The sequence below is a fragment of the Microcaecilia unicolor genome, chromosome 3 (genome assembly GCF_901765095.1).
Source record: "Microcaecilia unicolor chromosome 3, aMicUni1.1, whole genome shotgun sequence".
NCBI classification, from domain to species: domain Eukaryota; kingdom Metazoa; phylum Chordata; class Amphibia; order Gymnophiona; family Siphonopidae; genus Microcaecilia; species Microcaecilia unicolor.
This window is the reverse complement of record NC_044033.1, coordinates 473,462,705-473,479,406: the sequence shown is the minus strand read 5'-3', so window position 1 is coordinate 473,479,406 and position 16,702 is coordinate 473,462,705. Positions and strand designations below refer to the sequence as shown.

The following is a 16,702-nucleotide window of genomic DNA, read 5'->3' as shown; positions in this document are numbered from 1 at the left end:
TCGCGGAATATGTATGACCTGGGCCATCAGCACATACTTTAACCTGCAGTTTTATGGGACGTTTATGTTGTGAACACAGATATTTTGTTTTGTTACATTTGTACCCCGAGCTTTCCCACTCATGGCAGGCTCAATGCGGCTTACATGGGGCAATAGAGGGTTAAGTGACTTGCCCAGAGTCACAAGGAGCTGCCTGTGCCTGAAGTGGGAATCGAACTCAGTTCCTCAGTTCCCCAGGACCAAAGTCCACCACCCTAACCACTAGGCCACTTCTCCATATTAAGTTTAATTGTCAAAATCTGTGCTGCAGGCTAGGGTCTGAATATTACTTGGGGGGAGGGTGTGAGACTAAAGGCTTGCCTAGGGTACCTACCATCCTTGCACCAGCTCTGGATGGGTGGGACTAATTTTATCTGAGAATAAAGGAAGCAATGCAAAAGATGGTGCTTAGGGTGGTGAAGGGAGTTGTTCATTTGATTCATATCCAGCATGGCTTTTAAAGCATCTACCAGAAAAACAATAATAATTTTGTGTTTAATTATTCATGCACCTTTAACAGAAGGCTGTGTGTTGGGTACATTGTGCATGCAATAAGTAAGCCAATTGTAAAGAAGAGATGGGCACACTGGATGATGGTAGGAAATTACAGGCCTATTTCCAAACTACTGATGTCAGCTGAAACTCTGAAGGCTTTCATTGTATTGCATTTGTTTTAGAAATGGAGAACAAAATGGATAAGGCACAGTCCAGGTTCTGGCCCAAATTTAGTATAGAGATCAAGCTTTGGGTGCTTGGGTGGTTTGAGTGAATGGCTGGATGTTGGATTGCAGGGATACTAGTCTTGCTTGACCCTTTTACAGCCATTAATAGGGCTGACTATCAGAATTTATTGTTTATAAGCTGCAGAGTTTTTACGTTTTGGTCATAATTTTTGGAGGGAAGGCATCAAATACATCAGTTGGAAAAGGAGCATTTGGCACCTTTTTTCCCCCTTAAGGTTCTCCCAAGTCACAGATGTAATCATTATTCATTTAGGGACACAATCAGCTGTCTACCAGAGAAAGTAAAAACTAAGCATCAGAGGAAGTACGACTAGCAGGAGCTGACAAAATGAATTTGTTTTAATACAGTTTAAAATACAACATCCATTAAAAGCTACCAATCCAAGTCTGAGTTAAATTCAATTAGAAGTCCAGAAGGTTCCATAATAGCTGTAGTTCAGTCAATAGCCCCACATCTTTCAGCACAATCACCTGCTTCAGGGGCTTGTATTCAGTTTACATAGAACTGGACAACTGGTGTTGAATATTTGTAAGCAGAGCCTGGGAGCAAAATAAAAAGTGTTAAATCAGGTGCCAAACTAAAAGAAGGAAAAATGGATAAATCAAAAACAACTTACATCCCTAGGATTTCATTAACGTTAAAGGAAGCCCTTACAAGGGTTCTTAGGTCTGGAAATGTAAATAAATAATAATTTAAAAAAAATACACTGAAGTATAATAATTGGTGCACTCCACCAAAATACTAAAATTTGCTATTTTGCATCTAAAAAAACATGTTTCTTCTTACCCTTTTAGGGATCAGATGGGGCACCTTCTTGAGTCGACCTGGCAAAATGCCAGAAGGAGCAAGTTATTCAACCAAAGGAAGGAAGTGCAACAGTAAAAAAAAAAGATCTCTGTCTTGAATGACCTTCCTATTATGTCTTATGATCTGGCCATTGAGAGGCTCAGTCTCCCTAGGAATTATTCTCACTATTGGCATTTGCAATCTGTATCTGGTGCCAGGAAAGTTTCTGTGGGTTCATTTTTACAGAGGAGGTAATGTCTACTCTTGAAGGCTTTATTCCATCAACCCGATTCTTCCTCCAGAAGAGGGTAAGATGAAGGTATAACTTTGTACTACTCATAGAGGGCAGAGTCCAGTTCTGTGTCTAGTTCTAGCTTGCTTCAAGGGACATGGACTGAAGTTTCCTAACTAATCTCTTGGAGGATATTTTTTTTTCAAGGAGAAAACATAACATAAGAATAGCCATACTAGGTCAGACCAGTGGTCCATCTAGCCCAGTATTCTGCTTCCAACAGTAGCCATTTCAGATCACAAGAACTTGACAATCCCAAATAAGAGCAAGATTCATGCTACTGATCCCAGGGACAAGCAGTGTCTTTCCTCCTGTCTATTTGAATAGCAGACTATGGACTTTTCCTCCAGGAACTCATCCAAACCTTTTTTAAAAAACCCAGATACACTAATCACTGATTCCACATCATCTGGCAACGAGTTCCAGAGCTTAACTATATTCATTGAGTGAAAAAATATTTACCCCTATTCGTTTTAAAAGTAGTACCATGTAACTTCCTTGAGTGTCCTCTAGTCTTTGTCCTTTTTGAAAGAGTAAAAAATCAATTTACGTTAACCGGTTCTACACCAGTCAGTATTTTGTAGACTTCTATCATATCCCCCCTCAGCCATCTCTTTTCCATGCTGAAGAATCCTAACATCTTAAGCCTTTGTTCATTTGAGAGGAGTTACATCCTCTTAATCATTTTGGTTGCCCTTCCTTGAACCTTTTCTATTTCTGTTATATCTTTTTTTTAAGTTCAAATTGTGTTTATCAAAATTTTAGTAGTAAATATAAAATACAATACAACAGAACATCAACTACGCGACATGATATGACAGCGAAGATCTTGTCACAACAGTATATCATGCATATCTAATGTAAGAGAAAAGACAAGAGGATTGTAACCAGACAATGGTAATGCGTAAGAATAAGTATTAGTAGAACCCAAAATACTAGTGAGGTAAGGGACCATTTGTACTGGTACCGCTTGTACAAATCGTTGGTGAGGCCCCATTTGGAGTATTGGGTTCAGTTTTGGAGGTTTTATCTTGCTATGGATGTAAAAAGACTTGAAGCAGTTCAAAGGAAAGTGATGAAAATGATAGGGGTTTACGTAGCAAGATGTAAGTGGAGAGACTTGCTGACCTAAACATGTATACCCTGGAGGAAAGGAGAAATAGGGGTGATCTGATACAGAAATTCAAATATTTGAAAGGTATTAATTTCTAAATAAACCTTTTCCAGGGCGGGAAGGTGGTAGAACTAGAGGATATGAATAGAAGTTGAAAGGAGGCAGACTCAGGAATAATGTCAGGAAGTATTTTTTTAATGAGAGAGTGATAGATGCCTGGAATGCACTCCTGCGGGAGGTGGTGGAGATGAAAACAGTAACGGATTTCAAAAATGCATGGGACACACACAAAGGAATCCTGTTTAGGATAAGATTCAAAGAAAATTAGGGGAAATTAGGTAGGAAAGCCAGTGCTGGGCTGATGACTTCTACGATCTGTGCCCTGATGGAGGCTAAATTAGATTTAGATGGGCTGGAGTGGAGCTTTTCAGGGGCTTTGACAGCAACTTCAGAAATTTTAGAACAAGGCCAGTGCCAGGCAGACTTCTATGGTCTGTGCCCTTATAATGGCAATGATAAATCAAAAACAGGTATGCATACCATGTATAATTAGTTTATCTTGTTAGGTAGACTGGATGTACCCTACAGGTCTTTATTTGCCGACTTCTACAATGGGACTGTCTTTTTTGTGTATGTTGTACAGCGCTGCGTATGCCTTGTAGCGCTATAGAAATGATAAATAGTAGTAGTAGTTACTTGAAACAAAAATGAGTAACTGGTTCCCAGACTTTGATAAAATTATCAATATGATTTAGATTTTCAGCAATTTTCTCTTTATATTTGTTGGTAAGGCAAATAGAGTTCCACCAAAAAGAAAATTACACCTTACTATTATCTTTCCATTCTGACATTACAGTTTTGAGAGCAATTGCCTGTAATATATCCTTCCGTTTACTGTGTGTTGAGGAAAGAGATATCGGGTAACTAACCAACTTATTTTCGAAAGAGAAGGCCGGCCACCTTCCGACACAAATCGGGAGATGGCCGACCATCTCTCAAATCCGGCGAAATCGGCATAATCGAAAGCCGATTTTGGCCGGCCTCAACTGCAGTCTGTCGCGGAGCCAGCCAAACTTCAAGGGGGCGTGTCGACAGGGTACAGAAGGCGGGACGGGGGCGTCCTTAAGAGATGGCCGGCTTCACCCGATAATGGAAAAAAGAAAGCCGGTCCTGATGAGCATTTGGCCGGCTTTACTTGTTTTTTTTTTTCACGACCAAGCCTCGAAAAGGTGCCCCATTTGACCAGATGACACCGGAGGGAATGGGGGATGACCTCCCCTTACTCCCCCAGTGGTCACCAACCCCCTCCCACCCAAAAATAAAAAACATTTTTTGCCAGCCTCTATGCTAGCCTCAAATGTGATACCCAGCTCCATCACAGCAGTATGCAGGTCCCTGGAGCAGTTTTAGTGGGTGCAGTGCACTTCAGCCAGGCGGACCCAGGTCCATCCCCCCCCTACCTGTTACACTTGTGGTGGTAAGTGTTGAGCCCTCCAAACCCCACTGTGCCCACATGTAGGTGCCCCCCCTGCACCCCTAAGGGCTATGGTAATGGTGTACGGTTGTAGGTATTGGGTTTTGGGGGGGATTTGTGGGGCTCAGCACCCAAGGGAGGTATGCATCTGGGAGCTATTTTTATTTTTTTAATTTTTAGAAGTGCCTCCTAGGGTGCCTTATTGGTGTCCTGGCATGTCAGGGGGACCAGTGCACTACAAATGCTGGCTCCTCCCACGACCAAATGCCTTGGATTTCGCCAGGTTTGAGATGGCCGGTATTAGTTTCCATTATGGGCAAAAACCGATGCCGACCATCTCAAACCCGGCCATCTTGGACATTTGGCCGGCCCCAACCGTATTATCAAAACGAAAGATGGCCGGCCATCTTTTTCGATAATATGGTTCGGGACCGCTGTTTGCGGTTCGATTATGCCCCTCAACGGGATCTAAACATAAGTATAAGAAAGCTTAAAGATAAGTATAGGAAAGCTTAAAGAAAAATGGATATTCAGCAGTGAGGAGATTCTATCCGATACCTGATGCCAAAGTAACTGCAAATTTGGACAGCTAAATCACATATGATAAATAGTACCAAGCAAGGAATTACAAGACTAGCATAGATTAGATGAATTACCATTCAATCTTGTTAACCTCACAGGAGTCTGTGTTATTTTATGCATATAGGGGCCTTTTAACTAAGCTGTGTAAGCGTCTACGCAAGCCCAACGCATGCCAAAATGGAGTTACCGCCCAACTACTGCGTGGCTCTTCCGGTAATTTCATTTTTGGCGTGTGTCCGATACACGCGCCTGAAAAATGTTTTATTTTTGGGCTCTCGTAACAGATGCACGCCAAGTTGCATTTGGCGTACGTAGGCCGTTACCGTCCGGTTACTGCAAGAGTCTTTACCACTAGGTCAATGGCCGACAGTAAGGTCTCAGACCCAAAATGGACTTGCGTCAATTTTGATTTTGCCGCAAGTTCATTTTCGGCAAAACACCAAAAAGGCCTTTTTTTTACAGGCACAATAAAAAATGGATTGTTGCGCGCCCAAATCCTGAGCCTACACTACCGCAAGCCATTTTTTAGCGCGTCTTAGTAAAAGGACCCCATAAGGTATAAAGATTGTTGAATAGGTGCGTAGGCTAATGGTCTATTGACTTTTGACCAGAAGATAGTCCACTGTTGCTCAGAAAAGGAATGTGACAGGTCAATAGACTATGAGTTCTATAAAGCAGTAATATGTTGATCAAAGGTGAATATGAAAATAATGTAATACTTAGACTGAGATGCTCGAGGTCCTTGACTATCCTTCACCACCTAAGGAGTCATCCACTGTCCCTCTGCATAATGTCCTTAAGGAGATATTGCTGAGGAACTGGATGAAACCGTCAACTAATCCCATCATTCCCAAGAAAGCTGAGTCCCAGTATCGGATTCACAGAGAACCTGAGTTGATGAAGTCACAGTTACCTCACGACTCTATGGTTGTGGATTCCGCTCTCAAGAGAGCCAGGAGTTCTAGAGACTTTGCCTTGGTGCCCCCGGGACAGGAGTCTAGAACCCTGGACTCTTTTGGGAGGAAGGCCTATCAGTCCTCTATGCTCGTGTCCAAGATCCAATCATACCAGCTCTACACGAGCATCCACATGTGGAACAATGTGAAGCAACTGGCAGACTTGGTGGACAAGCTCCCTGTGGAGCACGCCAGGCCTGGTCAGGCAGCTGAAGGCGTGTCGTAAATTCCTGTCCAGGGGTGCTTACGACTCTTTTGATGTTGCATCCAGAGCCGCTGCTCAAGGTATAGTGATGCACAGACTCTCATGGCTGCATGCCTCTGACCTGGACAATCGGAAGCAGCAGCGGCTTGCGGATGTTCCTTGCTGGGGGGGATAATATTTTTGGCGAGAAGGTTGAGCAGGTGGTAGAGCAGCTCCACCAGCGGGAAACCGCCCTCGACAAACTCTCCCACCGGGCGCCTTCAGCATCTACCTCAACAGGTAGACGTTTTTTCAGGGGAAGGAGGAATGCTCCCTATGCTTACAATAAGCGTAAGTACAATCCACCTTCCCGACAGCCTTCCCAGGCTCAGCCCTAGCACGAAAACAGTGTGCGCCCAGACAGGCCCATGCAGCTTCCCAGCAAAAGCAAGGTACAGGCTTTTGACTGGCTCCAGCTGAGCATAGTTGCCATAAAAGTACCTGTGCCGGATGATTTGCCGGTCGGGGGGAGGTTAAAATTTTTTCACCAAAGGTGGCCTCTCATAACCTCCGACTAGGGTCCGGTTAGGGTACTCCCTCAATTTGATCTCCAGACCTCCAAATTGTCCACCGGGAGCTCAGTCCTTCAGCTTCCAGCACAGGCAGCTACTTGCAGAGGAACTCTCCGCCCTTCTCAGCGCCAATGCAGTCGAGCCCGTTCCACCAGGGCAGGAAGGTCTGGGATTCTATTCCAAGTACTTCCTTGTGCAAAAGAAAACAGGGAGGGTGCGTCCCATCCTAGACCTAAGGGCCCTGAACAAATATCTGGTCCAAGAAAAGTTCAGGATGGTTTCCCTGGGCACCCTTCTTCCCATGATTCACTACTACTACTACTTATCATTTCTATAGCGCTACTAGATGTACGCAGCGCTGTACACTTGAACATGAAGAGACAGCCCCTGCTCAACAGAGCTTACAATCTAATTAGGACAGACAAACAGGACAGAAAAACGATTGGCTATGCTCTCTGGACTTAAATGATGCTTACACTCACATTCCAATACTTCCAGCTCACAGCAAGTATCTTCGATTCCGTCTGGGAACACAGCACTTCCAGTATTGTGTGCTACCCTTTGGTCTCGTGTCTGCGCCCAGGGTTTTTACAAAATGCCTAGCCATAGTTGCAGCGTCACTACGCAGACTGGGAGTACATGTGTTCCCTTATCTCGACGATTGGCTGGTGAAGAATACTTCAGAGGCAGGAGCTCTACAGTCCATTCAGATGCTATTCGACTCTTGGAGCTACTAGGGTTTGTCATCAATTTCCCAAAGTCCCACCTTTTTCCAGTTCAACAACTAGAATTCATAGGAGCTGTGCTGGACTCTCAGACAGCTCGGGCCTATCTTCCCGAGATGAGGGCAGACAACCTTCTGTCTCTCGTTTCCATGGCCAGAGCATCTCAGCAGATCACAGCTCGGCAGATGTTGAGACTGCTAGGCCATATGGCCTCCACAGTTCATGTGACGCCCATGGCACGCCTTCAAATGAGATTTGCTAAATGGACCCTACCTTCCCAGTGGTATCAAGCTGCGGGGAATCTAGAGGATGTGATCCAGCTGTCCACCAATTTTCACGATTCCCTTCAGTGGTGGACAATTCGATCCAATTTGACCTTGGGACGTCCCTTCCAAATTCCTCAGCCTCAGAAAGTGCTGACCACAGATGCATCTCTCCTGGAGTGGGGAGCACATTTAGACACTCAGGGAGCCTGATCCACCCAAGAATCAGGTCTTCAGATCAATCTCCTGGAGTTGCGAGCGATCTGGAACGCTCTAAAGGCTTTCAGAGATCGGCTGTCCAGTCAAAGTCAGACAGACAACCAGGTTGCCATGTACTACATCAACAAGCAGGGGGGCACCGGATCTCGCCCCCTGTGTCGGGAAGCCGTCCAGATGTGGCTTTGGGCTCGCCGTCACGGCATGTTTCTCCAAGCCACATATCTGGCAGGGGTAAACAACAGTCTGGCCGACAGGTTGAGCAGGATTATGCAACCTCACGAGTGGTCACTCAACTCGGGCGTGGTACGCAAGATCTTCCGGGAGTGGGGCACCCCCTCGCTGGATCTTTTTGCCACTCAGATCAATCACAAGGTCCCTCAGTTCTGTTCCAGATTTCAGGCCCACGACAGACTAGCGTCAGATGCCTTTTTCCTTCATTGGGGGAAGGGCCTTCTGTATGCATATCTTCCCATACCTCTGGTGGGGAAGACTTTGCTGAAACTCAGGCAAGACCGCGGAACCATGATTCTGATTGCACCCTTTTGACCACGTCAGTTTTGGTTCCCTCTTCTTCTGGAGTTGTCCTCCGAAGAACCGTGAAGATTGGAGTGTTTTCCAACTCTCATCACTCAGAACAAAGGGGCACTTCTGCATCCCAACCTCCAGTCTCTGGCTCTCACGGCCTGGATGTTGAGAGCATAGACTTCGCCTCCTTCGGTCTTTCTGAGGGTGTCTCCCGAATCTTGCTTGCTTCCAGGAAAGATTCTACGAAGAGGTTTAAATGGAGGAGGTTTGCCGCCTGGTGTGACAGCAAGGCCCTAGATTCTCACTCTTGTTCTACACAGACCCTGCTTGAATACCTTCTACACTTGTCAGAGTCTAGTCTCAAGATTAACTCTGTCAGAGTTCATCTTAGTGCAATTAGTGCTTTTCATTATCATGTAGAGGGTAAGCCTGTCTCTGGACAGCCTTTAGTTGTTCTCTTCATGAGAAAGCTCCCTGTCAAACCTCCACCAGTGTCATGGGATCTCAAGTCATCCTCACCCAGCTGATAATACCTCCTTTTGAGCCACTGGATTCCTGCCATCTGAAGTATTTGACTTGGAAGGTCATTTTCTTGGTGGCTGTTACTTCAGCTCGTAGAGTCAGTGAGCTTCAGGCCTTGGTAGCCCATGCTCCCTATACTAAATTTCATCATAACAGAGTAGTCCTCTGTATGCACTCTTAAGTTCTTGCCAAAGGTGGTGTCGGAGTTCCATCTGAACCAGTCAATTGTCTTGCCAGCTTTCTTTCCCCGTCCTCATACCCACCCTGCTGAACGTCAGTTGCATACATTGGACTGCAACAGTTGCTGTCGGGAAACGCACCATTTCCAACTGGCTAGCAGATTGCATTTCCTTCACTTACGCCCAGGCTGGGCTGACTCTTCAGGGTCATGTCATGGCTCATAGTGTTCGAGCTATGGCAACGTCAGTGGCCCACTTGAAGTCAGCCACTATAGAAGAGATTTGCAAGGCTGCGAAGTGATCATCAGTCCACACATTCACCTCTCATTACCGCCTTCAGCAGGATACCCGATGCGACAGTCGTTTTGGGCAGTCGGTGCTGCAGAATCTGTTCAGGGACAAGAATCCAACTCCACCCCCCTAGGCCCATTTTTTGTTCTGTTCCAGGCTGCACTCTCAGTTAGGTGTTTCTTTGTAGGTCAATTTTTGTTATGTCCTCGCCGTTGCGAGGCCCAGTTGACCATTGTTCATTGTTTTGAGTGAGCCTGGGGGCTAGGGATACCCCACATGTGAGAACAAGCAGCCTGCTTGTCCTTGGAGAAAGCAAAGATACTTACCTGTAGCAGGTATTCTCTGAGGACAGCAGGCTGATTGTTCTCACCAACCCGCCCACCTCCCCTTTGGATTTGTTGTTTTTATTCTTTATTCGCTTTTGATATAACTGAGGCGGGAATGGACGCGCGCGGATGGGAAGATGGCTGTGCATGCGCAGTGCGTTCGTCCCACGCTCTGGAGGCTGTCGCAAAGCTTTGTGGATTTTTACTGGAAAAATCTCCGTTCCTGGGCCGCCGTGGACACCGACCCACATGTGAGAACAATCAGCCTGCTGTCCTCGGAGAATACCTGCTACAGGTAAGTATCTTCACTATATTGCTGACCTTTTTGTAAACAATGAAAGAATTTGGAATTAGGAAGAGAAAACTTAGTATGTAAGGTGTTAAATAAAACTATGCAGTTATTATCCATTATGTCAATAAAGGGTTGTATACCAAGAGTGCCAAGCAGTTGGGGAGTTATTAATCTTAATTTTGGTATTATCCCAAGGATGCATATTTGGACTTAAAGATGGAATTTTTCGAGTAACATCAATTCTCTGGATGGCCAGTAAGTGTCATTATTTATATTTATATCAGAAAGATCATATCTAGTAATAGAAGTACCCGTTCTTATTTTCAAGGAGATGGGGTAAGATAATTGATGAGCTACATTGAGCCACAATGGGAAAGTGTCTTCAGAGGAATCTACCATCGACCAAGCGGCTGGTCTTAATAGAAAGGCTTAATTTGTGTAATACAAAGTCTGGAAATTTTACACCCCCTTTATCTTTAGCAGCTTTTAGTTTTTTTAAGTGCTATTCTTAGAGGTTTGTTTTTCCGTAGAAAGTTAGTAAATAGCTTCTCAGTACTATTGAAAAATGATTTAGGAAATTGGACAGGGAGCATGCTCAGTAGATAAAGGACAATAGATGGAAACATCATCTTGATTGAAGCCATTCTACCCCACCAAAAGAGAAACAAAGGGGACCATTTTTGAATTGAGGTTTTAAGAACATTGAGAACCTTAGTGGTGTTTTCTTGTAGCATTTCCTGTATAGAAGACTTAAATACAAGACCTAAATATTTAATGCTAGTGGAGCACCAACAAATTGGTATAGAGGAAAATTCACTTGTACACAATAAACGTTAAAAGGGAAAATCTCAATTTTTGTCTTATTTATGGTATATCCGGATAATGAACCAAATTGTTCGATGTTGAAATATGTGAGGGATAGAAGATTCACAGAAGACTGTGCAATCTTGATGTCATGAATGTTCTGCGAGGAGCGAATAGCAATAAGTAGAGGCTCAAGGGCTAAAATAAAAAGAATTGGAGAGAGTGGGCAACCCTGGCTGGTCCCACATGTTAGGGGGAACTGGTTGGTTAAGGAGTCATTAATAAAAAGTTGGGCTGTAGGGTGAGAGTATAGAATTTTAGCCATACAAATAAAAGAACCACCTAATTTTAAGCCAGTCCAGAACCGAGAATAGACATCTCCACTTGATGTAAGGCTTTTTCAGTGTGAGATAACACAAGCAAGGTCAAATACTTTCTGAGCTACTGAGATGACATGAGAGAAGATCTGTGTATTATCTGAAGCTAATCTATTCTTGACAGAACCGGTCTGGGAGGGGTGCATAATATCACCAATTATTTTAGATAACCTTTCAGCCAAACTTTTAGCATAGATTTTACAGTTGTAATTTAACAACAAGATTGGTCTATAATTTTTAGCAAGTAGGAAAATCTCTATCTGGTTTCTCAAGAATAGTAATATTCGCCTCCGAGAAGGAACCCCTGCTCACGGCTCTGGACAGAAAATAGCTATAAAGATCAGTCAGTTTGGGAGACAAAAAGTTTGAAAAATGTTTATAATAATCAATGGAAAATCCATCGCTGCTGGGAGCTTTCCCCGATTTTAAGGCATTAATGGCAGCATTACATTGTAATGGGCATATTAAGCTTTTTAATGTCTTTGCAAAGAGTTCAGAAAGTAAAAAATCTGATCATCGAATGGTGACGTGTTTGATTTATATATTTTTGAATAAAATTCAACAAAATGGTTTAAAATCTTTTTTATTAGTCAGGAGACCGTTAGAATTCATACGAATAGCTGCAATTTGTGTACTTTATTTTCTTTTTCCTCTTTATTTGATCCAGCATAATAAGTAGCCTGTTGAGACAATAGCATGATACCAGCAGATTTGCTTTTAATGTCTGATTAAACTGAAATTTAAGTTTCTGCATTCTCTCTAATAGTGATGTATTAGGCTTTTTATAGTAGGCTCCTTCTAGAGTTTTTAAGTTCTGTCTTTAAAGATGAAAATGCAGCTCACTTAATTTTATTAATATGGGAACTATATTTAATAATTTTGCCTCTTATAATAGATTTGTATGCATCGCATATGTGCACAAAGTCGATATCAGAAGTCAAATTATTAGAAAAATAATCAAATGACCATTTGGCAACTTATTCACAAATGGCATTATCCTGCAACAAAATGAACTTCCAGTTACATTTAAGAGAAGCAAGGTTCGGAATGTTTATTGAAAAAGAAAATAAGATGATACCTTTTTTATTGAACATAACTTAATACATTTCTTGATTAGCTTTTCGAAGGTTGCCCTTCTTCGTCAGATCGGAAATAAGCAAATGTGTTAGCAGATAGTATATATAAGAGAAACCTTTAAGAGTGGACTAACACGGCTACCACACCTCTCTACTTAAGATGGAATGTTTATTGAAAGCATTATACAGGCATGTTGTTTACTCCTGATGAAGGCTGGAAAGCCTAAACACAGAATGAGTCTGTCTGGGACTGTGTCCCTGAATTCAGTTTTGATCAAGATTGAGTATACAGCTATTAATAAAGAAATTGTTTTTCACTGCCTTGGATCACCTTGGTGCTTTGTCCCTTCCACTCCTGAAGTTTGCTTGCGCTTTTCTGTTGGAGTTTTGGTTTCTCCTTGCTTTTTGGACCTTTTTAAGTTGCCAAACAAGGTCACGAGTACCTGTCAGAATCCCAAATAGTAACAAGATTTTACACTACCAATCCCAGGGCAACCAGTGGCTTCCCCTATGTGTATCTCAGTAGCAGACTATGGACTTTTTCTCAAGGAACTTGACCGAACCTTTTTTAAACCTAGATATGCTAACCACTGTAACAACATCCTTCGGCAGCAAGTTCAAGAGCTTAACTATTCATTGAGTGAAAAAATATTTCCTCCCATTCGTTTTAAAAGTATTATCCATGTAACTTTATTGAGTGCCCCCTAGTCTTTGTACTTTTTGAAACAGTAAAAAATCGAGGATGGAGCAGGAATCCTTGAAGATAGAGATCAAAATCCTCTCCAAATGGTAATGGCCTTGCTTCATTTGCATTCCCACCCTATGCATCTAAGCTTGTCTGTTCAAGCCATGAGACTATCTGCCTCGAATACAAGAGTCCTGAGAGCTAGAGGATCTAGTAGTCTTCTAACGGTTTTACCTTCTTTTGATCTCTTTATTATTTGTAGCTCACATGTCTTTCTTGGCATGGGCTAAGGCACCTATTTAGATTGGTATAAAAAGATTTGATTATACTTGTGTAATTTGGTGTTGAGAGCTGTTGTGCCTTTTCCTGCCCAGTTTAATTGAAATTTAAGACCATCTTGCTTGTCTTGGCTAGTCAGACATAGATGATTATGGTGAAACTTGTTAATGTCTTTTCCTTGAGTCCTAATAGACCAGTTCAGATCCCACCCAGGGAATCTATAGTATTCAAGAATAAAAAGAGTGTGTGCCTTGTTGCCCAGCCTATAGTTATTTAGGATTAATATTATCTTAGGTTTTGAGTCATATCTCTTCTCTAAGTTACTGACCAAGAAGAAACGTGTTTGGCTGTATCAGGTTTCGTTTTGATGGTGATTAAGATCTCAAAAAAACATCTCTGGTGTGTGTTTTATCCTGGATGGTTAGCTTTGATATAAGTGTACTCAAAAGCAGAAGACAGCACTAGACACCTATAAAATGAGTGGCATCCACGCTAGGCTATTTTTTTCCTCTGTGTTTATTTGCTGGCAGGGAGACATGTCCTGTTTGTCTGGACAGGTCTGGCAAGATTCAAGGAAAGGAAATTAACAAGTAAGTTTAAATTTCACCTTTTGATACCCTTAGTTCAGAAGTTTGTCATTAAGCAAATTCAGCTTTCAATCATATTCTTCAAACTTGGAAGTTTTGATTAAATCTTGAACATTCATTAGTGTCATTTAAATTATTAAAGATATTTAGATTCTAATGAGTTTTATCATATTCATCAAAAAGTTTGGTAAATGCAAAACAATTTGAATCAATATCTCTACACATTTCCATCCAAGAGCATGGGCATGTTATGCTTTACAGTCTTCTCTAATAGAGAAAATGGGATATGGCTGCATTTTAATGCAATAAATTTTGTTTCTAGTATGCTGTTTTCAATGAATGACAACTATACAACTATAATCCATAAAAGGGAGAATAATACTATCATGCTATAAAATGCATACTTTCATTGAGTGAGTGCCAAGATTAGTGTTATATACAGTATATGACTGGTCATTTTATAGTAACTATGTATTTAATTCTCTTTTCTATTTCTTTTAGTTATACAAGATTAGAAGAGGTCGAACTCGTCCCCAAGCCCTGCTATTTCTCTGCATGATTCTTCTGTTGATTGTTCTACATACTAACTATATGATCTATAGTCTGGCACCTCAGTATGTAATGTATGGGAGCCAGAAATACTTAGTACAGGTAAGTTTCTCTTTGCAAGAAAATATTTATAACTTAAGTTGCAGTGTCCTGAGTTGCATTGCTCTAATGTTTTATTTCGGTATGAAATCAGAAATGCGAAATATTGTTTTCATTAAACATGTCTATTTCTTTCAGTTTAACTGATGTTATATTGCATGTTACCAGTTATGGGTCGATGTCTGTGTTAGCCTGGGAATCGGCATTTTCCAATAGCAAAACCAAAAAGGGTTTCCCAGAGTCTTCTGGGGCGTGCAGCGCATACCTGGCATGTGCGGACTGATTTCCTGCCCATCACGCGAGCGCGTACCTCAGTTTTTCTTTTTCCGTGACAAGGTGCTATGATACAAACGTTGAAATATTTGAAAGGTATTAATCCACAAACGAACCTTTTCCGGAAACTGGAAGGTGGTAGAACTAGAAGACATGAATTGAGGTTGAAGAGGAGGCAGACTCAGGAGTAATGTCGAGGTATTTTTTCACGGGCAGGGGTGTAGATACGTGGAATGCCCTCCCGCGGGCGGTGGTGGAGATGAAAATGTTAATGGAATTCAAACATGCATGGGATAAAGGAATCCTGTTCAGAAGGAATGGATCTACGGAATGTTAGTGGAGATTGGGTGGCAACGCCAGTAATTGGGAAGCAAAACTGGTGCTGGGCAGACTTCTACGGGCTACGCCCTGATCGTAACTGAATAGATATGGAAAGTTCAAGAACAGTGCTGGGCAGACTTTTACGGTCTGTGCCCTAAGAAAGGCAAGGAAAAATCAAACTCGGGTATACATATAAAGTATCACATACCATGTAAAATGAGTTTATCTTGTTGGGCAGACTGGATGGACCATACAGGTCTTTTATCTGCCGTCATTTAGTATGTTATGTTGCATATGAAAACCAAATTGACAGGAGTCCAACAATGAATTATGTTCAACAAAATCAGTCAACTGAGTCAAGACTAATTTCTCCAAAACCTTAGCATAAAATCCCAAATTAGAAATTGAGTGAAAATTATCAACTTGATTAGGACTTAGACAAGTTCTTCACCAATGGACGAACCACCGCTTTCTTCAAAACAACAGGTACCAACGCCTCATCAAACATCCTGTTATCCAATACCGCAACAGTACCAGAAATTTTGAAACATAGCGCCTTCGACATTGATGTGGAACATAAGTTCAGTGGAGAACCTGGATTACACAACAAATACATTACCCACTATACTTGTTTATCATCAACCGGCTGAAAGGAAGACCACAACTGCTGCTCCGAAAAATCAGCTAACATGGGCTCAAGATAACAATTTGTCACCCTCATTCTGGACTGAAAATATTTGGCCAACTGCTGGCTAGAAACGAGGCCCCATGCACAGATGGCGTAAGCAAAGATTCCACAGCAGCATAAACTCCTTTGACTGAGAAGACACCTGCATAATGCAAGTGTCAAAATACGCTCGCTTTACCAATACCATTATTCAAGGACTGAGAGTAGTTCAGTGGGTATTACTGGGCTGTGCAACTGTGTATTTTATTAGAGTGGGAAAAAAACCCAGCAAACTCTATCGAGCAGTATTTCCCCTCTCTCCACTTGAAGCACTTATTTTGGGTCTGCAATAGTAATCATTCAAAATTGCATGGAATACCTAACCCCTTTTTTAAACCTCTGTTAGAGATTTGAAAGATTATTCAGAGATGTGGATCATTTGGGAAGTTTCCATATTAGCTTTTCTACGGTCAGAGCCCACCTTTGGAGGGGGAGAGATAGACAGACCTTTTTTTAGTTGGGAACAGAGAGAGCTGATTAGATTTACGCAGTTGTTGGATAATGGGTAGGTAATTGATTTTTCGTGTTTGCGGAACAGTACCAGTTACCAGCTAGAGATTACTTCCCTCATATGCAAGTGAAACATTTTATATTTAAACAAGGATGGACAACAGAGAACCCAGAATACCGGGAGCACTAAGAGAACCTGTGGTTAGCACTGAGAAGTGTGCCGAGACCCCTCTCAGTTATGTATAAATATTTCAGGGGGTTCAAATTTTTGAAGCATGCCTTCATGATGACATGGTAACGGGACTTGGGGGTTCTGCATCTGGCCACTGGAGTGAGTTCCAAAAGGGCTCCCAAATTGTCTGCAACTTGGAGCCATTTGCCAAGGTTGTC

The 16,702-nt window shown here is 42.3% G+C and overlaps 1 protein-coding gene across 1 annotated transcript in view; it reads left to right on the top strand.

Moving 5' to 3' along the window:
* The window catches only part of LMBRD1 (LMBR1 domain containing 1), a 262,882-nt gene that overhangs the window by 189,359 nt on the left and 56,821 nt on the right, over positions 1–16,702 (top strand). The window contains 1 exon segment of the mRNA XM_030195170.1: positions 14,395–14,544. Coding sequence (XP_030051030.1) covers positions 14,395–14,544 — 150 coding nt within the window.